Raw genomic sequence first — 27,488 nt, 5'->3', positions numbered from 1 at the left:
CCCACTGCGGCAGCCGCTGTTTGTAAAAGGCGCGCTGGGCGAGGCAGGGCCGGCCCCTCACCCGGATCTTCCTCCGCGGCGGTCGGGGGGGTCCGGCCGCCCCAGCGCTTCCGGCGGGGCCGGCTGCGGCTCCGCCATGGGGAAGAAGCACAAGAAGCACAAAACCGAGAAGGCAGAATGGCGCTCGACCTCCGCCACCGCCTACAGCGGTAAGGGCCAGGGGTGCCACTTTGTACCCGGGACGCGCCCTTCCCTTCCCCCGACGCGGCTGTCGGCGGGCCCGGCGTCCCTGCGCGGGGTGGGGGGCCTGGGCAGCGAGAGCCCTCGCTCCGAGTGCCGGAGCTGCCGGCGGCGGGGGCGGCCCGAGGAACGCGGGGCGGGCGGTGGGGTGTGAGCCGGAGCGTCTCCGTGCTTCCCACGGCCGCTCCTGAGAGGATCCGGTCACTGCGGTGCTTGAGTGATGTTTAATTTCACCTTGCTCTGCAAGGACCTTGCGACTTTTTTAGGGGAGGCCGAAGAGCTGGTTTCTTATGTCTTGCAGGTTTGTGGAACATCACAACGTAAGACGTGCAGAACGACTGTTCGTTAGCTTGGATTTGTTAGCCTTAGCTATTGTTTTTCTTTCCAAATGTATGATGTATATTTTTGATTTGCAACGAATTCTTATAAACAGTAGTTCTAGAAGAAGGTTTGGAGTTGGGGTTGTTTATCCTGGAGAAAAGGAGGCTCAGGGGGGACCACCGTCACTCTGCAGCTGCCTGAAAAGAGGCTGCAGAGGCTCTAGCCAGGTGGGGTTCGGTCTCTTCTCCCAGGCAACCAGCGACAGGACGAGAGGACATGGCCTCAAGATGCACTAGGGGAACTTCAGGTTGGACATTGGGAATTTCTTTACAAAAAAGGTGATTATGTATTAGAATGGGCTGCGCAGGGAGGTGCTTGAGTTACTGTCCCTAGAGGTGCTTAGGAAAAGACTGAATGTGACACTCAGTGCCATGGTGTAGTTGACAGGTAGTGTTTGGTCATAGATTGGACTTGATCTCAGTGTCTTTTCTGACCTAATTGAGACTGATTCTGTAATTGTTGTGTGCTGTTAGCTCCTTGTGCATTTTTTTTTTTTTTTTTTTTAAATTTAGATTATGTGGACAAGCCTTTGGAAAAACCCTTAAAGCTGGTTCTTAAAGTTGGAGGCAGTGAAGTCACTGAACTCTCTGGGTCAGGGCATGACTCTAGTTACTACGATGATAGATCAGATCATGAGCGAGAACGACATAAAGAAAAGAAGAAAAAAAAGAAGAAAAAGTCAGAGAAGGAAAAAGAAAAGCATCTTGATGATGAGGAAAGAAGAAAGAGAAAGGTAAGCTGTGATTTTTAGAATTCAGACACACCAGCCTTCATGCTGGCTTATCAGGTCTGAAATCTGGTGCAGAACTTTGTTTAAATCACTGTTACAAGAAGCTTGTTGTTTAAATCACTGTTACAAGAAGCTTGTTGTCTGGAGATAGCACTTCAGAAATGTAGAAAACCCTTGTGTGTGAGTTGGTGTACTTCTGCCATTTACAGGAGATACCTTTTGTGATGATTCTATGAAAAAAGTAAAAGCTTCCTTCTTAGAACTTTTTATTTTCTTTATTTATTTGCCTTGAATGAATGTTTCTGTTTTTCAGTTGGATCTTTTGTGTTTTAGTCTGGCGACAAACATGCTGTCGTTTTAGGGAGGGTATTTTCAGCTTTTCAAATCCAGGCTGTGTTTATATTTTGGAGATCTGCCAGGTTACTACAGGTTACAGGTTACTGGAAATTGATATGTTTACTCAAAACAGCTTCTGAACTCTTAAATACTGTGGTACATTACATCATTAGCTCTTTGAATAACCTGTGTGCTGGGCTTTGTGACTTTGTTAGTAGCAAGTAGGGTGGTCACCTTTGTTGTGTGTGTTGAATATTGGGGAGAGTTTGTTTAAAATCAGCACTGAGGCACTGACAGCACAATTACTTGTACAATTAAATTTTAAGAGTATTTGTTTTGTGTAATAATGGTTCTCTGACCTTTCTGCTTTTTTAATTCTCTCCTGTCATGCAGTTTTACTATTCTTGTGTGACAGGCTTTTTTGTGCTACTTTGTGTGCATTTGTGGCTAACATCTATCAGTTCCAAGGAATACAAGCCTAACAAAAAAAATCATCAGGAAGCAATAGATCTCATAGGATTGTTCAGAAGCTCTTAAATACAGCACAGAAAGTGCACAGTTTTCTTAGAACTGACGTTTCAGGCTGGGACTTGAAATGTAGCAAAACCAGCTGTCCTTCATACAAGATTTTGCAGTATCAATTTACTGAGTTGTGGGATGGGGGTTGTTTGGATTTTTTTTTTTCACAGAACTTCATGATTAATACATTGAAAATAAGCTAATGGATAGATAAGTAATGAAACCATAGTCTAAGGAAGGTTAATGAAAGTATGCTTTTCTGTGCAAATGGGGATAACGATTGTGGGAATTCAGGAATGACTTAGCTGTGCCTTTGCTTTGAAACTCAGGATGAGATCATTAATTGCCACCGCTGTTTTTTGTGGTTCTTTTGTTGGCTGAGTTGTCATATATTTTACTCATTTCTGTTTAATGTGGCAAACAACAAAAATACATTGATGAGAGTGGAGCCACAGATTGATCTTTACCCAATAGTAAGTTAACTTTCTTTGCTCTCTGCTGTAGCTTATTATCATGCAGTTTTACATATAAATAGCTTCAGAATTTGTCTTTTCAATAAACATGCAGGAATGATAGAACAATACTGTATCAAATACAAAGTAGCAAAAGATTAACAGTTTTAATTGGAGAAAAAAATTGAAAAAGTGGTAGTGAAAATATACGCAGTATTGTTTAAGCTGTATTATGACTTGGATATTGAATGAATATTCCAAATTAAAAACATCACTGTTTCTTACCTTTTGATGTGTGGGATTGCGCATTCCAAGTACATCCCTCTAAAATATGTCTTCTCTCTGCTGTCCTAGGAAGAGAAAAAGAGGAAGAGGGAGAAGGAACAGTGTGACACTGAAGGAGAAACTGATGACTTTGATCCTGGGAAAAAGGTGGAGGTTGAACCTCCTCCAGATCGTCCTGTCAGAGCATGCAGAACTCAGCCAGGTGAACAGTGTGAAAGATTAAATTATTTTGGTTCTTTTTAAAAGCACACAAAGCTTTTGTCAAAGGTAAAATTTTCATGAAGATTTACTGAAATATAGGAACTTTACTTTTTCCAACATGCAGAACTTTCTGCTGTCTGAAAAGTCAATATTCCTCTTGATGCTTCCATGTTTTAGTAGGTTTGTTTTCAGGTGACAGATGTTGCCAAGGACATCTGTCTCTGACCTCTGTTTGTTGGCAGGATAAACCTCATTATAAAAGTATTATTGCATGTAGTGCTCCCCTAATTCTTCTCCTTAGCATTTAAACCATAGTGATCAGAATGTCTGAAACTAGGTTTCATTTAGTTCAAGGGAAAAAACTCTCGTGGAGACTTCTTAGGTGTTGTTTTTGTCTTTTTTTGTTTTCTAACCTGTCGCCTTGATTTTGTAAGATTTTGTTAAGCCTTCTGATGTTTGCATTCTTTCAACAAACTTTCTCACACACAGTTCTGTAAATAACCTATGTTTTGCATTCTTTCATGGAGGTGGAGAGAATTGATGGACCCTTGGTCTGTCCAGTGGCATTGGAGAGGTGGCACTGTCGCCCTCCAATCCACTGTCACCTTTGGAAAACTATAAATGTTGGAGTCAGAAAATAAAGTTCTTCTTCTTCTTCCTTTTTGTTCCCCTCGAGAGCAGCAGTGTCTGTGTCATCATTTTGTGCCGTATCACAACACTAACCTATGTGGAGTTTTAGTATCTCTATTTGCTTGGGAAGGAAGTTGTGATAGTGTATCTCTAAAGACTGTAGACACCACATACCAGCCCTGTTTTTCATTTACAAATCTTCTTTAATTCTTATCACCAGCCAAAATATTTGTCAGTTGTGTGTTGCAACTTCTGCATGTTTGATCCTTTCAGATTTTGCCTTGCTTTTTCTACCTGTAGCCATTGCTTGATAATTAAAATTCAGTATTGCTCAGTGGAAACCATTACTTTAGAGAATTTTCAATTACATCATGATCTCAGTTATGCATAAGCCTGAAAATGGAACCTAGTAGCAAAAAATTGTGCCATTAGGAATATTGTGAGTCTTATCTTTGAAATACTGCCCTTTGACTAGTCAAGTAATCCTGAGGAATTTTATAATTGTGATCACACATTAAATTGAGGAATAGTGACCATCAGCTGTCAAGGTAACTGAAATTTTCAGGTTAGAGTTTTTTAGGTCTCTGGGTAGTCAGGAGCCTTAAAAACTGACAAGATGAAAACTATTCCCATTATTATTCTCTTTTCATCTGGTTGTAAAATGGTATTGGAAAGCATATAAATTACCTGACCCAATCTGCTTAAGGAAGTGTCTTTTCTCTATCATGGAGAGTTGGATTTTCAATTCTTGATGCTTCATTAGTATTTCAAATGTCACTTAAAGCCAGTCTCTCTGAAGTAACAGGTCATTAACATGTAGTGTTTCTTGTATGATCTGTACAGGAAGTGAAATTGTAATTGTTACCTCTCTTGCCAGTAAATCTGCATCTGTTTGTCACTCTGTGATTGAAAGGCTTATAGAATTGCATGGGGTTTATGGTCAAGAGACCATGAAAATTGCACGGTGAACATGTTGTAAGAATACGGATTTCCCAACTACAGTATTTGAGCAACCAAGTTTCACTTTTTCTGCAGAAATATATAATGTAATTATTTTAATCTTATTAATGCATATTCTTAGAGCTGCTAAACGTAGCACTACATCTGACTTAATGGGTACTAGTTTTTAACGTGATAAGAAAAAAAGCTCAAAAAATAAAGGAAGAAGAAATAGGTACTGTGTGCTTAGGTATCTGATGTGCTTCTGCTTTGAGATCCATGTTCATACATTTGGCTTCAGATCAGTACGAGCTGTACTTGCAGTAGTATTTCCTCTGGTACTTACATTTTTAAACAAAAAAATACATGCATATGTGGTTTCATTGCACTTATCTGGGTTTTCATCTCAAAATGCAGCTGAAAATGAGAGCACACCAATCCAGCAATTACTGGAACACTTCCTTCGCCAGCTTCAAAGGTAGTTAATGTTTTTGTATCTTCAGCTTCAGTGTTGGCCGTGTCTGGTGCATATGTGTTACTTGGCAACTTCTTATGCTGGTTTTCTGTTTGAAAGTAGTGTCTGGTGACTGACTGTAAGATATTTGTTAACCTTTGCAACCATGTCAAACCTGTTTGTTTTTAAAGATAAGTTGAGGATAATTATTACCAAGTTTGCAGTTCTAGCATTGGGCAGGGAAATAAGTGTTTTGGGCAAATTATACATTGCCATTATAAATTTATTAAATATTAATGACTTAGTTTTAGGATTAAAAGCCAGTTATAACTCTACATTACTTAAAAAGATTGGACCGTTTTAGTTAAATTTTGTTTTATTCAGTGTCCACTGTCAGATACAAAGCAAATTTAGACCTGGTTACTTGTTAATCTTCTAAATTGAGACAGGCTTTTTATTTTATTGTTTTCTTAAACCTGCACCTCATGTTTTAAAAAAAACATTAATTTTTTTATTTTATAGCAATAAGCTGAATCTGGAACTAATTTAAAAAATTAAGCATTGTAGACTTTAGGAACAAGAAGGATTGAGCTTTTTTCCTCAGTGAAGCCAGAAGACCAAGTTGAAGTGTAGAGACATACAAGAATTAATTAAGAAATACAAGAACAAGCTTGAATTGATCATTTGTTCATTGGATTAAATTGAAAGACATTTTTAATGGAAATTTTCAAGAATTTCTTTTTGAATTAAGTCTACATATGTGAAATCACAATGCTCTCCTTTACCAGGAAATTTTTCTAACATGCATCTGTTTTATGAGAATGTTTTTAGTGGGTTTTGTTTTTTTAGTAGTACTATTGTGTTATTAATGTGATGCAAAAGTAAAGATTGTCGTGTTTGCTGCTGTAAATTAAATTTATTGGTTTTATTTTTAGGAAAGATCCTCATGGGTTTTTTGCTTTTCCTGTAACGGATGCCATTGCTCCTGGATATTCCATGATAATAAAACACCCTATGGATTTTGGTACGATGAAGGAAAAAATTGCAGCAAATGAATACAAATCAGTCACTGAATTCAAGGTGAATTAATAAAGATTTAGATATTTCACAACTAGTAAGAAACTGAAGATTCTTTTTAACTGTAGAAGCCTTTGTTACATTAATTAATGCTAATTTTTTTCAGAACTGAGCACTTTTGCGTAATCAGTGTGTTATAAATAATCTGTCAGATTCTACTACAATCTTCTATAAATTACTATGGAAACCAAGAACATCTTCTAAAGTTCTGTGGAATTTATGCTTCTAAACTTCAACAGGAGTAAGATTATCACAAAGACTTAAACCACTGAGCTCTTTTTTTTTTGGTCCTTTTTTTAATCTAGACCTTGTTAGATTGATTTAAATGTAATTTGGACCCGTCTGCAAGAAACCTTTAGATATACTGGAGCATCTTGTATACGAGTAAATAGCAACATATTTTTTATCTTTAATTATTCTGATTTTCATATAACTTCATTTGAAATTGTCTTGTGACAGAAACTTACTTGGCAAGTTTATTTGCATCTTAAGTTAGTTATTAATCATATTGTTATTGCTGTAAAAATTTATTAGTTATATTGTGGTTTTGCAGACAGTGCAGTAAGAAATGTTTTCATAGTATTGCTAGTATCCTGAAGGAGAAGAGTTTTCCTTAACTGATTTGTGAAGGTCATGAATTATTAGCAGCTTTTGGAATTGCTTTTTCCTAGACTGATGTTGATATGACGGTAGCCTCAGCAAGAGAGCATTGGCTTGTTTCTCAGGGTTAATCTCTTTTTTTGAAAGGTCTGACAAGGTGAGCAAAGAAGGTTTACATTGCTTACAGATGCTTTGACAAAGATTATTACTCTGTTTTGTTAAATAAGCCATAGAGATTTATAGGAAATAGTGAGAAAGATTTCATGATAGCATTGCCATCAGCAATGCCTTCAGGTCTCTAAATTCTGTCTTGCTGTATTGTCTTATTCAACAGCTTAAAAGTGAAGTTTGGGTGGGAGTTCTGTCACTGTTAAGTAACAGGCAAGGTTGCAGTATTGAAACTGGTGGGATAGGAGCCTGAAAAAAATTGCAGTATTTTTAGACTGACATTCTTTTTTCCTCAAGGACTTAGCTTCTGCTGATAGTTGGAAGAATGATAAAAGTTTGCTTAAAGTCTGCCCATGTTAGAGCGAAAAAGGAATGGACTCCCTTTCTAGATACATGAGGGTACCTAATTACACTGAGCTACAGAACCATAACCTTAATACAGAAATGAAGTTTGTAGGTTTTTAACCTCTGAAACAAAGTCTGCTCAAAAGGTTACCTGTCTGATATAACTAGCTGAGGCTAGTCACAAGACAATAAATAATCTAAGAGTAGAGTCTGAAAGAACTCTGTCTTGCATTTAAAAGAGGGACAGTTTCTGCAGAACACTCATTTGTTTTGCTTCAGAAAAAAAAGGGTCTGCTTCAAAGTTGGGCAAGCAGAAGACGGGCTGTTTCTACAGCACTTGCAAGGCCATCACTGGAAGTGTAGCTTACATGCACTTATTTGTCTGCTTCCTGGCCCATAGTTTGCTCATCCATGTCACCTTCTCAATTTCTGTCTTTGCGATGGTCTTGGTAATTGTAGGCAGAGGGCTTGTAATGCTATAAAAAGTCACCTTGGTAGCTCGGTACAGTGTTTGGTCCACTTAGTCCATTTGGTCCGCTTGGTTAAGAAGAAGATGTTATATTTGGCATTCAGGAAAGAGAGTGTTTTTTATAACCAAAAGCCAGTTCCAAAGGAAACTGAGCATCTTGGCAGAGGCTCAGACCTTTTCAATTCTGTTTTTGGCTTGTGTTCATGAGCCTGCTCCTAGAATATTACTATGTTCTTCAAAGAGATGCCAAGAGGGATATCTTCCAGTCATTTAACAAAGGACCTGAAATGTTTACAGTTCTTTTGTTTTGTATTTTACAGGCCGATTTTAAACTGATGTGTGATAATGCAATGACTTACAACAGACCAGATACTGTTTACTACAAGCTAGCCAAGAAGATACTGCACACAGGCTTTAAGATGATGAGCAAAGTAAGAGACCTATTAAAAACAAAAAGCAGAAACTTTGGGGGTTTTTATGTTACCATACTTAAAAGGAACAAAATAACAATGGTAAATGTTGTTTCATCCATCTGTGATGAATTACAGCAATGCCAGTTAGTGCTGCTGTATTTAAGGGCTTGATGGCATTTTTGTTATAACCCAGTAATTTTTATTTATTTCTCCACATTACCTGCACTACTGAAGTGTTTAAGAGCTTCTTTCAGTGGAAGCAGTTAGAATTCACATATATTGGACTCTACTGAAAAATCCTACTTCTGGCTGAAACTTTGGAAGCAAGATCTCATTTAAGTTTTATTTCTGTGTAAACAAGAAAGCACTACTTTTTGAAGGTGTTGGCTGTCGGGGAGTTTTCAGAGGTGTCACAAATATTTTTTATTCAGATACAGTTGTTGGCTTGTCAAATTAAAGTTTTTTGTGAGCTGCTCTGTGTGTGCACGTGTGTGTGTGTGCGCGCATGCGTTACAGCGATGGTAAGTTTTGTGTAAAATAGTTGTTTTTGCATATGCAGTTTGTTTGTTTGTTTGTTCTCTCTTGATAGTTGGGCTGCAGAAATTCTGATGCCATGCTACCATGACCAAATCATGTTGCATCGCCATTGGAAACGAGACATTAAGAACAAAATAAGGCCATGGCCATTCCCATCCCATCCCATCCCATTATCATAGCATCTTGGCTATGAGGGAAAGGTTAAGTCCCTGCCGCTCTGTCCTTTCTGATTCTAGGAACGGCTGTTAGCTTTGAAGCGCAGCATGTCGTTTATGCAGGACATGGATTTTTCTCAGCAGGCAGCTCTTTTGGGTGATGAAGACACAGCAGTTGAAGAACCTGTTCCTGAAGTTGTTCCTGTACAAGCAGAGACTACCAAGAAATCAAAAAAGCAAAATAAAGAAGTTATTAGGTAAAGGTTTTAATGGGCATGCTTACTCGTTTGTTGCGGCTTTTGTAGTTTTACACAGCAGGAAAGAACTGAGGAAAAAATCTCAGCATTTTTCCTTGAGGTCCATAGCATAAATGGGCAATTTTATTGTATTTTATTTGGTTTTTTATACAACTTGCTTAATAACCCGGTGATTCCTAACTTGAAGCAAACAATTCAAAAGATGACTGCATATTCTTTCAGACACTTAAAATTAATATCTATAGAGATATTTTCATTCTTCATTATATCTATATTAAATAATGAGTGGTTTCTTCTCATGATGGTTTAAAATGTTATTTTGGATATAGCTACAAATACCTTTTGCATTTTGTCCCTTTTTTTCCTTTCCTAAAGTAGTCTCATCAAAATGTAAGATGTTCTTCCCAGGAGGGCAAAATGGCCCCAGATCAGTGAGTAATTTTATTTAACTTTAACTTGTCTGGCAGGTTATGGATATTATTACAGGAGATTACTTCCTTCAACAATTTCTGGAGCAGATGATGACATCTCCACAGTGAAATGTTATTAAGCTTCTTGGTAAAATACATTGCTAGTGCAATAGTAATCCTCCAGCTAATAGGTACCCCATGTCACAAATTCATATTTTTATAACTAAAATCTAATATTAATAATTTTTTTAAATCTGAATTTAGTCAATTTATTTTATGAGATTTTAGCAGAAACCATGATATACAAGCAACTTATATTATTCAGTGTTCTTGCATAGGCGTCCAAAGAGACTATGAATTTAAATTGTAAAGCATTAGATCAGCTGGAATTTTATGGGAAAAAATATTGCAACAGAGCATCACTAGTCATATTGTAAATAGTCTGATCATGTAGATATGTTCTGCAGGTTTCTTTTTAAATCTTCAAAGTAAAAAAAGTGAAATATACCTTGTTTCATGGTTTTTTAAAAGTGAGCTTTAGAGTTCTCATCAGCCACTTTTCATTTTTTACACTTCCAGCATTTTTGTAATCCTTACTGCTGACGGAAGAAGTAGTATTCTAATTTAGGGGTTTTTTGGAAATAGAAGACTGCAACATATATCTTCATAAATAATTTTAAACAGTAATTATCTGTGGTGGAAGCTATTCTAATTACAACACAAAGAAACTAATCTGTTCCTGTATCATAGAGAATTGAGAAGGTATAATTTGTCCTTTGTTTAATGAGTTGTGGATAAAAATCAACTGAAAACACCTTTTTGTAAACAAGTCTTGAGAGGGAGGTGCTTTGGTTTTTTATTTTCCTGTTTTTTTAGAAGATGCAATAATTTGGTTTGTGTGGTGTCCAGCATTAATTCTTGCATAAACTCTGCCACAGGAGTAACTTTGTTCTTTGTCACAGAACAAGAAATTGAGACTGCCATCTACATCTAACATACAGATCAGACAAGTAAAAATTATGACCTTTAGTTTTATCCAGTTTATCAGCAATCAGATGTAGCATAAATCTACTTTTCTGTTCTTCTCAATGTCTATGTAATTTTAGTAGTTGAAATTAGGTTTTTACTAAGTAACGTGAACTTTTAAATACTTGTATTTTTGCATCTGTAGGATTGATACTGTATTTTTTGATGGACAATAAGACCTTTAGAGGGGAAAATCAAACCTAATAGCAGATATTTTTGCCTTCATATTTCATGTTTACAAACAGAGAAGGAGTTGAAGTCAGTGTTTGCAAAGTGTTAAAGCAGCTTAGACCTCTATATAGAGGAAAAAGTGACTTGATCACTTGAACATCCTAATGTTTAAATGGTTTTTGAAAATTTTTTTTAGGATGTTACAGTCTTCTGAATGTTCTTTCAAAATTCTTGTCCTTCAAGTATTCTGTAGTGTGTGATAGAAGGTGCCAGTTGAGGAGTTTCCTGCTGTGTACACCCTTTCTTAACGTTTCAATGAAACAAAATAGTATAACACGTTTGTCTCGTAATAGTATGATCCTGTGATGTTTTTATTGTCTTTAATAGCAAAACTTACTTGTGTATCGGATCTGAATCTCTATACAGAGAGAAATTCTTAGCTAAGCAAATGGAAGAAGATAACCCAGGAGAGAGAAATGGATTTGGTGTGAGGAGATGCTCTACCCAGTACCTAAGGTGTTTGGCCCTAGTGTTTAATGTCCATATAATGCCCTGAAATACTTTGATGTACAACATTTATTTTATGTATGAAATATAATGAAGACTGCCATATTCTATGATATCTTCACACTTCTCTTTATGGTATTACCTTTTTCTGATTTTATGTGATAGCTATGTCTTGTTCAGTCCTTGGGTATGCTTATTCGCTACGATTTTATTGGTTTGGAGCTCTAATGAAAACGGATCTGCTGAAAGATAAATGTTAAATTCTGTAATTTCAGTTACAAGCAGTTTTGTGATTGATACAGATTAGGAATGATAATTGCCAATACTAAAAACATAGAAATTAAAGGACTCCCTTTTAGACTGGGAGTTGTGTCCTACTTCTGCAAGCAGCTATATGACATAATCATCATAAATGCAGGCTCTTGGGTTTTTTCTCTGATAAGCAACAGTTTCTCTCATTACATAATTTATTTTCTGCGTCTTCCTGTTTGTAATTTTTGAAAATATTGTATATGTGCATGTGGGAGACTAAGGATGCATACCGCATTCACCTTGTATTAATGACAGCTTTACTCCCAGTCTCTGTTTTGTGCTTCATTTTATACTTAATTTTTCATCAGGATACAGAAACAATTAAATTTTTGAAGTTAGTAGTTTGGTAGTTCACAGCTTCTGCTGCAAAACTTCATAATATGATTATAATGATTATATGATTACAGTGATTATAATTCTACTTAAATGCTGAAGTAGACAGACACTGGGAGAAGAGTGGGACTGATTGTTCTGTTAAGCAAAGCCAGAATTCAGCCCTTTGTTTTGTTTTAGCTTTTAATTGCTACAACTCCTCTTCTTCTCTTTTTTAGCTGCATTTTTGAACCTGAGGGGAATGCATGCAGCCTGACAGACAGCACTGCTGAAGAACATGTCCTCGCACTAGTGGAACATGCAGCAGATGAAGCTCGGGATAGGATCAATCGATATCTACCCAACAGCAAGGTCTGCTGCACATGACAGTTTGCAGTTCCAGTTTGTGCCTGACTGTTGAATGCTTTGTTTCATGTTAGGAAACAGGCTTTACTGTTAGGCTGCCTGGGACTGGAGCATCTGGGATGTATGTTCTGTGTGGCATACTGATACTGCTGTTGTCTATCTTTAGTTGCCGCTGAAAGCCACAGTAGGGGGTTCTAAGTGGATCTCAGGTTCTGTCTTTGGAAATTCACTTGCAGGAAACTATGAAATGGTGTTCCATCTTGAATTGTTGCCCTTAGCATTGAAAGTGATTAAAATAACATCATACTTCTCTTACTGTTGCAACCTCAAGAAAGCAAACTACAGCATAGGTTGAAGGGCTATTAGGATTCCCCTTCCCTTCCCTCCCTTCCCCTCCAGGAATTAACATTTTTAGTGTTAAATTACTGTTTTTAATGAGGAGAGTCTGTAAACTTGTAGTTTTGTATTTACAAGTAGTAGCTGTCAACTGTAGCATGAGTACTAAATATACAGATCTTTCATTGACTAGGTTTAGATAGCAAGTTTTACAGTTCTGAATGTGATGCTGATGTTATTCCATGTATTTGGGTTTTGTGCTCTTCCAAGGACAAGCTTGCTGATGCTCTTGGTGCAGTTTTCTCTGAAGAATCAATTTTTTTAGCTGTGGGTTTTTCAGCTCTGTGATGATAGTGGTGGATTCCTTAATTTCCTTGTGCTAGGATTGGAGTGAATGCCCCAGGCATTTGCTACAGATCTGTACTGAGATACATTTACTCTCTTTCCCTTGAATTTTATGGAGTCTTATTCCCACCTTTGCTGCCATTTCACATCTTTCACTCTGGTGGTCTCTGCAGTTGCGAAAAGAATCAGGATGTGTCCACATCTTGCGTTTTCCACCGCTTTAAAAATTATTGCAGAAGAAACTTTACTTTGAAGTAAAAGTGGTGTTGTGTCTTCAAACTTAAATGTCCATTTCTTGGGCAGTGTCCCTGATTATGCAGTCAATTTAGGCTCAACTGGATTATGAAATGAAACTGCAAAGAGTAGTGGGTGAAGGCCTAGTTTCAATGTATTTCTGTTTCTTTGGATAATGAGAAGACTTGCTAGAATTGAAGTCTATTTGAAACCTCCAGAGTAAGAGTGGCTTTTTAAATCTCTTCAAAGCAATACTATTGACTGATGCAGTCAGTTTTGCACTGTTCAAGGAAGTTTCTCAAGGTGTGTAGCTCTTAGTTGCTAAGGCTGTTAAGTCAGCTTGACAGCCCCACTGCATGTCCCACTGAATCTAGGTAGCACTGGCATGTTCTTGGAATTCAGCCATTGCTGACTTGTACCATCACTTCAAGATATTGTTCTTGTTCACTCTCTTTCCAGCACCTCTGTTTTTATTGTATGCCAGTATTAGCTTTGGCCTCCTGTACGGAGTGAGTTTTAAGCTTTTTCAGATGGGGGGATATAAAACAAAATTGGAGAGATTTGTTGTTAATTTCCTCAGAAGCATTTACTAATATTTTTGTAGGGAGACAACAGTTTTCATTTTCCCTTTATATTGAGAGGTTACAGTGGTTTTTTTCTCAATTAATGTGTAGTTGGTTTCTGACATTAGCTTTGCTTGTTGCATCAGATCTGGCTCTTAACTTTTTAGACCCTGGTGTGCTCTGTTGTCTTTCACATCTGTCTTTAGCATTGTGCTTGTCTGCTTCAGTAGGTCTGTCACAGCACTTCTTCCTCTTGAAGAATTTGGTAGTGTGTTAATAAAAGTACTTCTAATTAGAGAAAGTTGTGGGTGAGACATGAAAGCAAACAGTTCAATCTGTATTTGAAAATAAGCAGTGACTTTTTTTGTGGATAACTGCTTCTAAAAAGAATGTGTGTTCTGGACTTCGCAGTCAGAAAGGCTGGTTCCGTGCTAATGACAATGGAATTGGGTTTGTCTTGGTTGAAAACTTTACATCTCACTTAGAAAGATTAATAGGGCATTGTATATATGATGTGTGAACTTCTCCTCCTAAGTCTTCTGTTCTGAAACACTTGCTAAGTGGTGTTGAATCATTGTGACCCAAGGTTCTGTGTATGAAAAAGGGAATATCAAAGTGCAGTACAATACAGCTAAAAATGCTTTTTATAGTTTTCTCTGTAAATGGGCAGCTCCTTCTTTGAGTGTGACCAGTTTTGAATGATTCCTCCTGTATCTCTCTGGTTCTGTTCACAGATTGGTTATCTGAAAAAAAATGGAGATGGAACTTTATTATTTAGTGTAGTAAATTCATCTGATCCAGAAGCAGAAGGTAAAAGCCACACTTTTTCAAGCAAGCATTTCTTGTCTTGAATGTTCTAACAGATTTTGAAATCTTAACTTTAGATACAGATCCTGTGTAGTATAGATGAGTTTTAAAATTGTTTTTAATTTTTCCAAAATTTTTATTCTTTTCATTAATTATTTCCCAAACCATTTTCCCAAACACCCCAAAGGTATTTCTGTTTGCCTTCTTTTCGCTCTTCATTTGCTTTGTTTTACTGTTGCCAATAGTGAGAAGATAAAATAATATCTCCTTATAAGCACTTGCACATTGCTACAACTTTATAAAGAGCTTGGAAGACAAGCTTTTACTGCAAGTACACTGTAGTATTAATACCTAATGACAAAAGATGAATGAAGATGCTGCAATACTGTGTAAATGTGCAATGCACAGATGCAAATGTAGAATAATCTTTTCCCTCTTTATTACGTAATTTCAATCATTAGCTAAATTTCAGTTTTAAGTTTGTGAGATTTTGTTCAATTTTTTTTCTTTAGTTCCTTGATATTTTCTTTTTTTTTTTTTTTTGTTCTGTTACTATTATGTTATTTATATTGTTTTATTGTTTTATGCTTTCCCTTTGCTTTAATTTCAAGCTCAAGATGCTGAAGTATTGAAAATTCGTAATGAATAAAATGCCATAATTTTTTGGAGTGTCATGTTGACTTAGCACTTCCTTCTCTGCACCTTAAGAGATTAGATTTTTTTCACAGCTTTCCTCTTGTTTCACTGATGAATATATGAATGATTCTGACATTAATCACATTGAGAGACGCAAGCCTGCTAAATTCTTTTTCATCTGGTAGTAAATTTTTCTGGAATGAAATTGAGCATTTTGGCTGCTATCATGCCTATAACCTATTTCTAAAAAAAAATATTATTTAATGCCTCTGAAATTATGCCATTGAAAATTTAAAGAGTGATGGTAATGGATTTCTATAAACAAACAACTACTTAGTGAACATAAAGAGAGTGCAAAAGACTGCTTTTATCACTTTAGTAGTATCTGGAAGGTTTGTGAATCAGCTACTAAAATAATTACAGATTCTGCTGTATACTTTAAAGGTGAAATAACTTAAGTAAGCCATAGATCTTGTGAATATGACATGGAAGCATATTTATAGCTTGTGGTTGAAATTTAAAGGAGAACCTGAATTAGTGTACCTACCCTTAATGTATAGTTTAAAAAAACATTTAGTCTTTATGTTAATTACAGCTCTAAAACAGCAAATTCTAATTATTTGTCATAAATTGTAAACATGAAATGCTTTTCTAAGCCTTCTTTTAAATCACATTATTAGAGGAAGAAACTCATCCAGTGGATCTGAGTTCACTGTCAAGCAAATTATTACCTGGCTTCACTACACTGGGCTTCAAAGATGAACGAAGAAATAAAGGTAATTACCAAAGACCATGCTTTAACTTTGTGTTTATTAAATGTTCAAGCAATTACTTGATATAAAATAATTTCAGTTTATACTGTGAAAGTTCACTTGGCTATTTTTATAATATAATAATTCCATTAATAGCAGAATGCAGCTTATATTAAATGGAATATTTTTCTTATTAAACGTATATTAATTAGTAGTTTATGTATTAATATTTTACTGTAGTATTATAGCCACACTAGAAGATTTCCAATAATGGTAGCCCATTTTCTCTGGGGGAAATAGTTTTTCATAGTAATTGCACTTACGGTTGAAAAACAGCTTCCAGTCATGTGCATTTTGCAACATATGAAAAGACTTTGCAGACTGTGGATTTTTTTTTCCTGGTATTATTGACAGTTTTTGATAGTTTCTAATATCCTGTCCAGAAACTGGCTGGCAACTAACATGTAGATGGACACAAAATGTAGAAATATAAAAGGGAATGTGACTGTAAACCTTTTTCTTCTCGGAGTGGGGTGGATAACTTAATTCTTGATTTTTCAGTAGTATAAGTATGTTTGTTTATATGGTTAAAATAGTGCTGATTCTAGAGTCTGGAAGTATCCTTGAGACACTGCTCTTGCTTTCAGTTGGAGGAAAAAATACATGGCACTTTCTGTATCTGTTTCAGAAAGTACAATCTTTTTTTTTTTTTTTCCCCCAAGTGATCTTTGACACTTGTGTTAATCATTTGTTGTGTCTTTTATCTGTGTAGTAACCTTTCTTACCAGTGCCAATACAGCACCTTCCTTGCAAAACAACTCTATATTTCATGATTTGAAACCAGATGAGATGGAGCTCCTATACTCAGCATATGGTGACGAAACTGGGATCCAGTGTGCCTTAAGGTAAGTTCTTCCTTATTAGGAAGGTTAACTTCTCATAGCAATTTTTTGCAAAGCAATTTAAGCTAGATCCCAACTAAAAGCCTCCAAATCCTGACTTTTTTCTAATTTTTCTTATTTTTAAAATAAATCACTATAAAATTTGAAGCTAGTTTTCATCCTTCTTGGTTTGGTGGGTTTTTTTGGTTGTTTGTTTGCTTTTGGATTTTTAGATGTGGGGAAAGTTTTAGGGGCTTTTCCCATTTGACCTTTTAAGCTATTCTATTTTATTACAGGGTTGTTATGGATCTTGTTATTGGGGTCTTCAACCATAGTACATTATAGGTTGCCACACATTTAGTGTTACCCAGCAGTAAATAATTTCAAAGGAAAGTAATATATTTCAGTGGCTTTAAAACAATGATGTTTTTCAGTGGGTTTCAAAAGGGTTAATGCTACTTGAAAATAAAAATGCCATTTATCATTAAATTGTTGATCTTGGAGGGAAGGAAATAGTCTCAAGCTTTTTATCTTTTGTGTTTTGTTTTTAACCCACTACCCTACCATCAATGATAGTTCAGGACAAAATTTGCTGGTACTTGTGAAAAATAAATTATAAATCTACTACTGAAGTAAAAGAAAAAGCTCTATGTCCTGATGACCTTAACTGCTTTCCTGTAAGCAATAAAGCGTTAAAGGAAAAAGAAAATGCCAGTGTAACTCAGTATATTTGGGAAAACATTTTCAGTTGAAGTAGTTTTTATGAAAGTAAATGCTTTCTGTAATGCTTATCTCCATTCCCGCTAGCTTACAAGAATTTGTGAAGGATGCTGGAAGTTACAGCAAGAAAATAGTTGATGATCTTCTGGACCAGATCACTAGTGGGGACCATTCCAAAACTATTTATCAGCTAAAGCAGGTGTGTCCTGGGTGCACTGAAGTGTCACAAATTTATCAGAATAAGAATGAACCTATTGGCTTTTTAATACTGTGTGAGATGCTTTGTTTTCCACTGCCAGTTTAAGCCATGCAAACCTAGCTGTTCAAGCAACCATAAATCAAATTAGAGACTGAATTAATCAATGAAGGAGGAATCCTTTTCTCTGGCTAGGTCAGTTCTCCAATGTGGTTCACTATGTGACTGTAGAAAGGAAGAGACAGGAGATGCAGCATAGCAGGGTCCAACCAACAGGATGGAGTTTGGGCAGCCTTGTCACTCAATGTCATGACTTACATACAGACTTCCGAGTTATATTGCACTCCTTTTGTTAAAGTTTTGGGATTTTTCTTAATTGAAAAGCAAAATATATTTCTCATGTGTTGAGGACTCCTCATGTGTGGAGACACGAGGCTTGATTTCATGCTTGTCAGAAGGTTGGTTTATTATTTTATGATATTTTATGATATTAAAATACTACATTAAAGCTATACTAAAAGAAGAGAGAGAAAAATATCATCAGAAGGCTTGAAAGAACAAGAATAGAATGCATAACAAAATCTTGTGACTGCTCACAGCCTCGACCCACGTGGCTGTGATTAGTCATCAATTGAAAACAATCCACATGGACTAATGGAAGATGCACCTGTTGCATTCCACAGCAGCAGATAGTTATTGTTTACATTTCTCTCCTGAGGCTCTCAGCTCTTTCAGGAGGGAAAAATCCTAGCAAAGTATTTTTCATAAAATATCATAGCTACACTTATGGAAGGATTAGTTATTTGGAACATGGAAGTAAAGTTTAAAAATAGAGTAATTACCACTGTACCAGGTGTCTGTTACCCCCCAGTGCTAAATTTTACATTCATTCATGTAGTGTGTCTACAGGGAAAGCTTTTAACTTATTTCCAAAAGCACTTTCCTGAAGAGATGCATACTAAGATTGGAGAAGAGAGTTTTCTCAGAAATGTGTATGGTTCTAGTGAGAATGTTTGCATTCCCAAGACAAAATAAATTAAAAAAATTGCAAATTTTCTGAAGATAAATTTCATGTTATCTTCACTTTGAAAGACAGTCTTAGGTTGAAATAATTGTCTGCTATTTAAAATGCTAACACTCTGAAAGACTGAAGAATAAAGAAAGGGAGGCAGGGTGTGAAGATGGAAGGTACTTAGGCTTCCTGACATGGTGGAAATGAGATTATGCTACATCTTTGCAGAGTTAGAAGTGGAGTAGGGTGGGTGGTGTTTGGAAATAAGGAGACAATGGAGTGAAAAACACTGACGGTCCTTTAGAATTTTCTGGGTGTTTTTTCCCTACGGAAAAAGATGGTACATAGAACAGGAAGAAATGTAAAGGATTAGTTTCAAAAGTTAAAACCCAATATTTTGAATACTCTTCTTCATATAGACATGTGTGTATGCAACATAGTCAACTTAGCATTAAAGTAAAATGTGCCTTTGCCTTTTACCATGTTTTTCTATGAATGTCATTCCAGTTGAGAATTTCTGAGGACCTTCTGAGTGGTCAATGGCTATTTGCACTTGAAAATGCTGTTTAGTTGTGACATATATGGATATACACTGCTTTTACACAATTACATGTGTTTCAGTGATCATACACATAGTGTTCTATGCTTAAGCATTTTGTACTACTGCATTTGAATAAGAATTAGTATCTCTGGAAGTACAACCTCTAAGGATTTGTGATCAGAAGTTACTGAAGTAATGACGAACATACTGCATTTGAATATAAAGTTTATGAGCAGAAGAAATAGTATAAGGGAACTCAAAGATTAGTTAAAATGCATAATATTAAAATATTTAAGAATGGCAACTGTTGCATTCTAATTATGTTACAGATATCTGAAAAAGTTAGCTGCCTCTAGCCTCCTTTTGTGTGTGGTTTGAATATACTTAAGATTAATAGCTTAAGAAAGATGTCTTTCTCATGTGTTCAATATAAGCAGTTATTGGTATTCTTTCATTCCAGAGGCGAAACATCCCAGTAAAACCACTGGATGAAGTTAAAGTAAGTTATGCTAATACTCTGTTTGTTTGGGGTTTTTAACAGGGAAAAGTGTTTTGGCATTTAAAGTAGAGAAAGTTACATTCTCTGAGCTTGCAATATTCCAGTGCCTTTGTTCTGTATGGTAATTCAGAAAAGATTGATAAATGGAGTATATGAAAAAGGAGAGGCTTTAGGTTATTCCTGGAGAGGCTGTCCTGGTTAGTTACAAATTGTTGGCATGACTACATATGATTGCCCTAGAGAAGAGCTGGTCTTTAGTTTTTTGTGAAGGTTCTACTCAAAACATCACAGGATGGCCCAGAACCTCATTGTGGAAAACCAGTCAATTACACAAATATTCTCAGGGAACATCCTTAGTAAATATAAGTATTGGTTTTTAACAATATTACTGAATGGGACGTGCCTTGGCTTGTCTGGCCCCTGCTGCTGGCTGAACCAAATAGCAACTGTGGTGTTTTTACCCCACAGAGACACTCTGGCTAGCTATGAGTCACATAGGGCACATTGGGACAAGTCCGGGCATGCCCAAGCTCTGGTGGCGGTGGGATAGAGCGTCCTGTCTCATAGGGTCTGTTCCCCAGCTTTCCCTGATGGAGAAGCTTTAAGGCGAATAGTGAAGGAAGGAATTGGTCCTGATGGAGGGTTTTAATCCAGGGTTTTTATTCTGAGCTGCATGGCCTCTGAATGTAGCAACAGCTCCACCAGGACTCTCAGCTGCGTGGTGTCCCGTCCTTTTACCGTGGGGAGAGGGGGAGGGGGGGGGAACCCAAGGACCACCAATCCGGTATGGGGGGAGGGGGTCTCAGGTGAGAAGGACACCTGGATGAGCCAATGGCCCCCCAGGGGGTGGAGAGCATCCTTTGAATCTGCCAATCACTTCATACCCTTCTGGAATTTCTGGGTTGATGGACAGTATTTGGCTGAGGTCAGGGAGGGGGAAAGGAGAGGTGATTGACACACTTGGGGAAAGACGGGGGTAACTGAGGCGAGTCATGACATCACACCGCAACATATAAGCTATGAAATGCTAAGATGTAAAGTATTTCTTTGTTATTTAGGTTCTGCCAGTTCTTATAAAAGAAGAACACAAGTTGCGCAATACCTGTCTGGATTCTTCCAAACAGATTATGGTAAAATGGCTGGAGGATAGGGGAGGGAAACAACAGGGAAAAAAACAGAAAGAGAAAAGTAGTATTGAGACATTATTTCATTTCAGTGCACAATCTGAGGTAGAATATTAAAATTACATTATCTGGAATAAGGTTGCAGTACTGAAAATGAATTCTCTGATATTTAGTCTGTTTCTATTTGTGGCTTTATTGTTCTTCAGCTTATTTCAGCATGCATAACTAAGTCTCAGAGGCAGAAAGATCACATAGGACTCTGAAAAATATACTTGATCTGCTGATCGATATTTGAGGTTCAGCCTACTGTAAAATTGGAAAACACCCCATTAATATTAATCAGTTTTATCATATCCATTGAAAATGTCTGTTAGAAAGTATGGGTAAATAATGCATATCTTATGCTTTTACAGCTACTAACAAATCTTTCTTTAAGTGGTACTGTTTTTATCTTGCAAATTATTTGTGACAACAGAAGAGATGCGCTACATTCCATGCAATTCACAATTTGCAATTCACATAAAAATTATGTGGATCACATTATAGCAGCTAAAAAAATTAATCATAGTTCTATAAGTATTCCTTATGTTTTGTGGGAAGGTGTGGATTTCTCTAGAAGGTGATTGGTTATTTCATATAAGTGCTAGGTTTCATTTTCATATTTCTAAAAGATAATATCTGGTTGTATGTTTACCTGAGTGTCTCATTTCTCCTGCTGGATCAGGCATCCTCAGAGATTTCCCTTAGAACAGGTTTTGATGCTTAGTGATTCTGATTTCTTCCTTTGTGCCGTTACATTAGCAATATTGTAGTGCGTGTGGAAAGAAAGGGAGTTGCAGAGTGTAGGCTGTATTTCATTATCCAGATATATAGGAAAAATACTAGAGTGGCAAGTTCCAGCTGATACTGTGAAGAAGGAGGCACACTGTATGAAAAATTTCCATAAATCCAATGTTCACATATGGAGAAGATGAGGGACACTGGCATTACTTCCACCTGCTAGGGTTCTGCCATGAGACATGGATGAGTTGAGTGTGTAATTGAGTTTCAGCAGTCCTGGATCATGAGATAAAAGACTTGGACTACTGTGCACATCCCTAGCCATTCATGTAACTAGTCTGTCCAGGAATCTTTTTGAGCTGTCTCTGAATTTCAGGTTAGCCAAGATGGTTATGGATGCTCCAGTCTCAGATGCTGAGATAACACTTCTGAGAGAATGGATTTGTGCATTAAAATTTATGAAGTTAACATCATAGCTTGTCACTCTTGCTAATCTTTCTGTTTCTTGTATTTTAATAGGTTGGAGAATCTGCTGGAGACAGTAACACTTCTGACTTGGACTTTCTCTCTATGAAGCCGTATTCAGATGTATCTCTTGATATTTCTATGCTAAGTTCGTTAGGTAAGTAGCTAAATATACAAGACATCAGTTATGATTTAGTTGTACCATTTAGAGCAAATGATAGCAGGGTTTGCTAAGACTAAAAAAAAGGGTTTGAAAAGTAGTAATAATTATACATTTGACTGTGGTAAAAGTCTAGGGCTGATAAATGGAACCTTGCTCTGTTTTTCCTTTGAGACATCCATGTGTTATACAAGCTAACTTTTCCTGTACAACTGAAAAAAAACAAAGTATTTGTACCTCACTATTTTGATAGCTTTGCTTGTGTTTCTTGTGTTCATAGTAATATAGATTTTAAGAACCAGTGTGAAGCTTTCACTCAGAAATTATGTTGCTTCATATAATGTCTTTTAAAATAACTTGGGAATTAGGTAAGTATGTGAAACCTGATCATACTGCTACTTGGAATATCCCAAAACAAAAGTGGGAAGAAACTTCTGGGGCTGGATAGACTTTATCTTCAGTTGTGTGAAAGAATTTGGATACTGTTTCAAATTCATGCCTTTGATAGTTATCCTGTAATTACCACAACAAATATTGTTACCATTTCTGCAGGCAGCTGAGCTAGTCAAATGTCTTCAAAAATGTCATCCAAGCAAACAACTTGCTTATGTTTTAAGGTACTTTTAGTTCTGAATGTGAAGTAGGTCAAGCCATCTATTATAAAACACAACCAAACTAATTGAAGGCTTAAAGGGAAAAAAGATTTCTACAAATTTCTCACATAGGTGCAGTTTGAAAAACAATTGTAAGCTCTGATTATGTTGTCTTACTTTAATTTTATTGCAGTTCAGTAAAAATGAATAAATATCCATTTTATAGATCATGTTTAGACATATCAGTCTTACTATAAATTTCATGCACTACTGAAAGCTGCTTATATTTTCTTCTTTGGCCTTTCTGTAAATAATCATACTGCTAGATTAGTTGGCTTCCAGAGAGAGTTTATTAAATTGCTTCCTATCATAATTTTTGCAAAATTAACATTTAAGAAAGAGAAGGGAAGAAGTTTATCTTTCTGTTTAAAGTTGGGGGAATTTTTTTAGGTCTTCATATGAAAGAATAGCATATATTGGCCCATACGTCCAGTTTTTTCCAATTTCACAATTTAATTTGACTTACTAGAAAATCAATGTAGCTGGAGAAGATACAGAACCTTAGAACCTTCTGTGATGGGGATATCTTTGCCTCCATAGATTTCATGTTCTGTTTTAACTGTATTTTGAGTTAGATATTTAAATGAACTGCTTGCTGACTGTTTTGCCACAAACTAAATGTGTTATTTTCTGTGAGGATGGTGAGGCACTGACACAGTTGTGTCAGTTGTGCGTTCCCCATCCCTGGAAGTGCTCAAGGTCAGGTTGAATGGGGCTTTGAGCAGCCTGGCCTGGTGAAAAGTGTCTCTGCCCATGGCAGGGGGGGTGGACTGAGATGGCCTTTAAGGTCCCTTCCAACCCAGGCCAGTCTGTCCATATCTGGCATTTCTCAGCTAAGGGAGACAAATTAAACTCTTAATTGTTTAGATACTGAGTGTCAGTTCAGTTTCAGTCATATCCTTGTGGCACTTTCCTTTATCTTGCAGTACTGCACAGGTCTGCAGCTGTTGCTTTTTAGAAGTGCGAGGAAAATGCAAGATTGAGGTAATTTGGGTATAGACAATGCTTGTGTTAATTACGTTTAGAACTTTTTTATAGTGTCTTGGTAATTCATGGGTCAATGTACATGTGCTAATTACGGGTTTTGATTGGTGGCTTTTAGGAAAAGTGAAGAAGGAGCTTGATCATGATGATAACCATCTACATCTAGACGAAACAACTAAACTGCTTCAGGACCTTCATGAAGCTCAGGCTGACAGAGTGGGATCCCAGCCATCATCCAATTTGAGCTCCCTCTCCAATACCTCTGAAAGAGACCAACATCATCTTGGTAAAGTTAGCTGTGTCACACAAGTTCCAGTACTAGTGCTCTATTTGAAATTGATTTAAACTTACATTGTAATTTATATAAATCTTGTGGGAAACTACTCTGATAAAACGGTTTGCTGACTGATCATGTTTTAATTTTTAAATATGCCTGGCAGAGATAACTAACAAGACATTCTTTGAACCTCCAAAACTAAGACCACTAATTGTAATTTTCTATTTTTTGATTAGATGTGATTGAGGTAATTGTGAAGTAAATTGATAATTCAATGGCAAATTCCTATAGGCACTTGCATTTGATGCCGTCAGGTACACTAAGAAGTATATAATGATTATTTTACTTCAGCGTAGTTGTGTGCAGCAAATAACGAGTGGGATTCTACAACAGCATTTCATTGTCAACTCTAAAATTCAGTGATAAGATGGGATGATAGCATAATATACTGCTTAATTTGGTGCCATTTCTGAGAAGGCAGAAGATGTTGGATGCATGATACTCAGTTGCATTTTGTATAATTAACTCAGAATAATCAACTCAGTAATAGCATAATAATTACTATTCCAAAAATTATCTAAATTACTAAGAATCTTTGGATTTCTTTTTCATAATCTCCTGTTTAAATATCATTTAGATGTCTGTCTTACTTTAACAGTCTAAAAGAAACATGTGAAATAACCATCCTGTTTATGTGTATAAATATCTCTTAATTTTTTTCTGTACTTTTAAAGTTTTTATTTTTTTTCCCCACGTTTAACAGGAAGCCCCTCTCATCTGAGTGTTGGAGAACAGCAAGACATGGTTCATGATCCCTATGAATTTCTTCAGTCTCCAGAAACCTCAACTGCTACTAGTAACTAATCTGACATGTACTATATTTATTTTGTATTTTAATTGTATTATGTTTTTATAAAGCTTTTGTCCATGACAGAAACTGCATTTTTGTCCTCTTTTCTATGAGGATTGCTGTATAATATTATCATGTATACAGGATTAAACAAGCAAACATATAAAAACCCCAACCCCAAACTAATTAGTGCATCAAGTTGTTAGCAATGTACCAAGAACTGCTTTCATTTTGTTTGTTAAGGGAGGGTGTTATTTACTGGTGTGTGAATCTTGACTGAAAAGCAGCAAATAATGTGTTAGAAAAATTTATATTTTATAGACACTGAAAAGTGATAATTTTCCCAGAATCATGGCAACAGTCATTAACTATTTGCAGTACAATTATCAACTAGTTCTGTAGATAATTGTTCTGTTATCTGCTGTTCAGGTTAAGACCTGAACATCTCCAAGGAAGATCAAAGAACTGCATGAACTGGGATCATTATTGTGTTTTCTATCTCCAAATGCTAATAATCTGTAGAAATTGTTTTAAACATTTCCCCGTATTTTAAAATGGTTTTTTTTAATCACTGCAGAGAGCATTTAATTGAGAGTAACAGTACTTGGTAGTTCCAGTAGAATGCTCATTTACTAAACTTCGATCCTGAATTTGAAAAAGATGAATGTTTTTGTGATCTCTTGTATCTTGGAACACAAAAAAAAGATAATACTTGTATTTTTTAATATGATGTGTATATCTCATAGGGTGAAAAAATACTATATAAGGTGTGCTTTTCAATAATTCCCAAATAAAACTTTTATAATACATCAATACTGAAACTGGGTTTTGTACTATTGCTGTTTGCAAGCAGACAAATGTTATTAATTTACCTTATTTTGTAAATATTAATAAAAATAGAAAAGCAGTTTTGATGTATAGCAAATCTGTTGTTCTTGCCAGGGAGAAGTTTGCTTCCTTATACTAAGTCTGAAATACTAAAGAGTTTTGGGTTGAATTCATGTGCTGCTTTCAAAGATTAATTTCATCATGCCACATGTAGCTATAAACCCTTTTAGTTTTAGTAACCTCAGTTTTTAGGAACATGAGGGAAGTCAGATAATTGGTAGTAAAGTCTTGATAAAGTCTAAATAGGAAGATCGTTTCGTTCCAAGTGGGAGTGCTGAAGAAAGAACATGGCAAGGTTTTTCTGTCTGGGAGTTGTTAGGAATGTGTGTGGCACTGTGCTTGGGCTCCTTTGCTGCTCCTGCATTCTGATGCATCATGACTGTCGGTTCTGGGAAGTGACATGGATGATCTGCTGCCCTGTGGCAGTGTTCTTGGCAAGGATTTGCACAGATACACAGCTTTGTGTCGGTTTGCACCTTCCCAAAATTATTTCAATTGAAAATGTCTTTAAAAGTAACATGCTTTTGATCTCTCGTAAGTCTGATTTCTCATACAGTAAATATAAATTGATTCCTGTAACAGACTCTAAATTTTAGTTACAGTTGGTGAGGAAATCTTTATTGAAACACTAGCTGTTAAATTGCCTGCCTTAGCTCTTGAATAAAATTCCACAGGAGAATGTTTAAAATCTCTCTCGAGGAATGTGCTGTTTTTTTCTGGTTTTTGTTTGAACTGCAGTGTTTACTACTGAAAACTGAAATAATGTGCAGTATTTTATTTGATACCTTCACCTTGGATTTCAGGCAGAATGCATTCAAACTCTGTGAAATTCTGTAGATCAGCCTTTATGAGCTCCATGAGCTGATTGTATAAAAAGCTGGATGTTGTTTGCATCATTACTGTACCAGAGAGCACTTTGTGCCTGAGGAAGGTTTGCTTATTTATTCAGCCTATCTGGCCCTTAAGCAATGTTAGTTATGCACAGCAATCTCCAACTGCTGTTCCAGGGGTGCTGGACAATCCCTTCACTAGGCCTACTGCCTGCATTCCCCACGGGAAAAAATGCTTTTAGGACAAAACTTCTTCCTAGAAGCAAATATAAATGTTTTTGCCGTGGTGCCTTCTCAAAAGTGGCAGACATTGACTTGTAAGCTGTTTGCTGAATGTACTGAGACCCATGATTAGGTTCACTAAATGCCACAAGAAAGTTTTCATGTTTCTTTGAGAAATCTCATTCTTCTAAATTTTATGCAAAGATTGGACTCTTCAGTTTGCAGTCTCTGGTAAAAAAATGCTAAATTTTAAAGTAAGTGGTTGAAGCAATGTCTTTCGCTCACTTGTTTGTCACAGTGCATTTTTACTGATTCTTGTGCTAAAACAGAATCTCTTGCTCCTCTTCGTTGTTGGTGTATGTGCCTATGCTTGTACCAGTGGTACACTGTTGCATCTTCCAAATTATTCTGGTTTATTTGAAAAAAAGCCTTAAGAATAAA

General features: G+C 36.4%; 1 protein-coding gene across 10 annotated transcripts; it reads left to right on the top strand.

The window, feature by feature from the left end:
* The first annotated feature begins 1 nt into the window (after position 1).
* Positions 2 to 27,488, top strand: BRD9 (bromodomain containing 9). 10 transcript variants are annotated; one of them, XM_041427471.1, is made up of 18 exons: positions 2 to 209; positions 1,134 to 1,354; positions 3,013 to 3,145; positions 5,131 to 5,191; positions 6,103 to 6,247; positions 8,147 to 8,257; positions 9,076 to 9,188; positions 11,222 to 11,311; positions 12,166 to 12,298; positions 14,505 to 14,580; positions 15,894 to 15,989; positions 16,738 to 16,870; positions 17,654 to 17,765; positions 19,776 to 19,814; positions 20,873 to 20,944; positions 22,238 to 22,340; positions 24,099 to 24,266; positions 25,021 to 27,488. In XM_041427471.1, the coding sequence occupies exons 1-18, from the start codon at positions 137 to 139 to the stop codon at positions 25,119 to 25,121; spliced, it is 1,980 nt and encodes a 659-aa protein (XP_041283405.1). In that variant the 5' UTR covers positions 2 to 136; the 3' UTR covers positions 25,122 to 27,488. The 10 variants fall into 10 exon arrangements, with proteins under 10 accessions (XP_041283405.1, XP_041283404.1, XP_041283403.1 ...); XM_041427470.1 differs by having other exon boundaries at positions 9,073 to 9,188; XM_041427469.1 differs by having other exon boundaries at positions 9,013 to 9,188.

Source organism: Onychostruthus taczanowskii, unplaced genomic scaffold (genome assembly GCF_017590055.1).
Source record: "Onychostruthus taczanowskii isolate IOZ18803 unplaced genomic scaffold, ASM1759005v1 scaffold115, whole genome shotgun sequence".
NCBI lineage: Eukaryota > Metazoa > Chordata > Aves > Passeriformes > Passeridae > Onychostruthus > Onychostruthus taczanowskii.
This window is presented reverse-complemented; position numbering and strand designations above follow the sequence as displayed.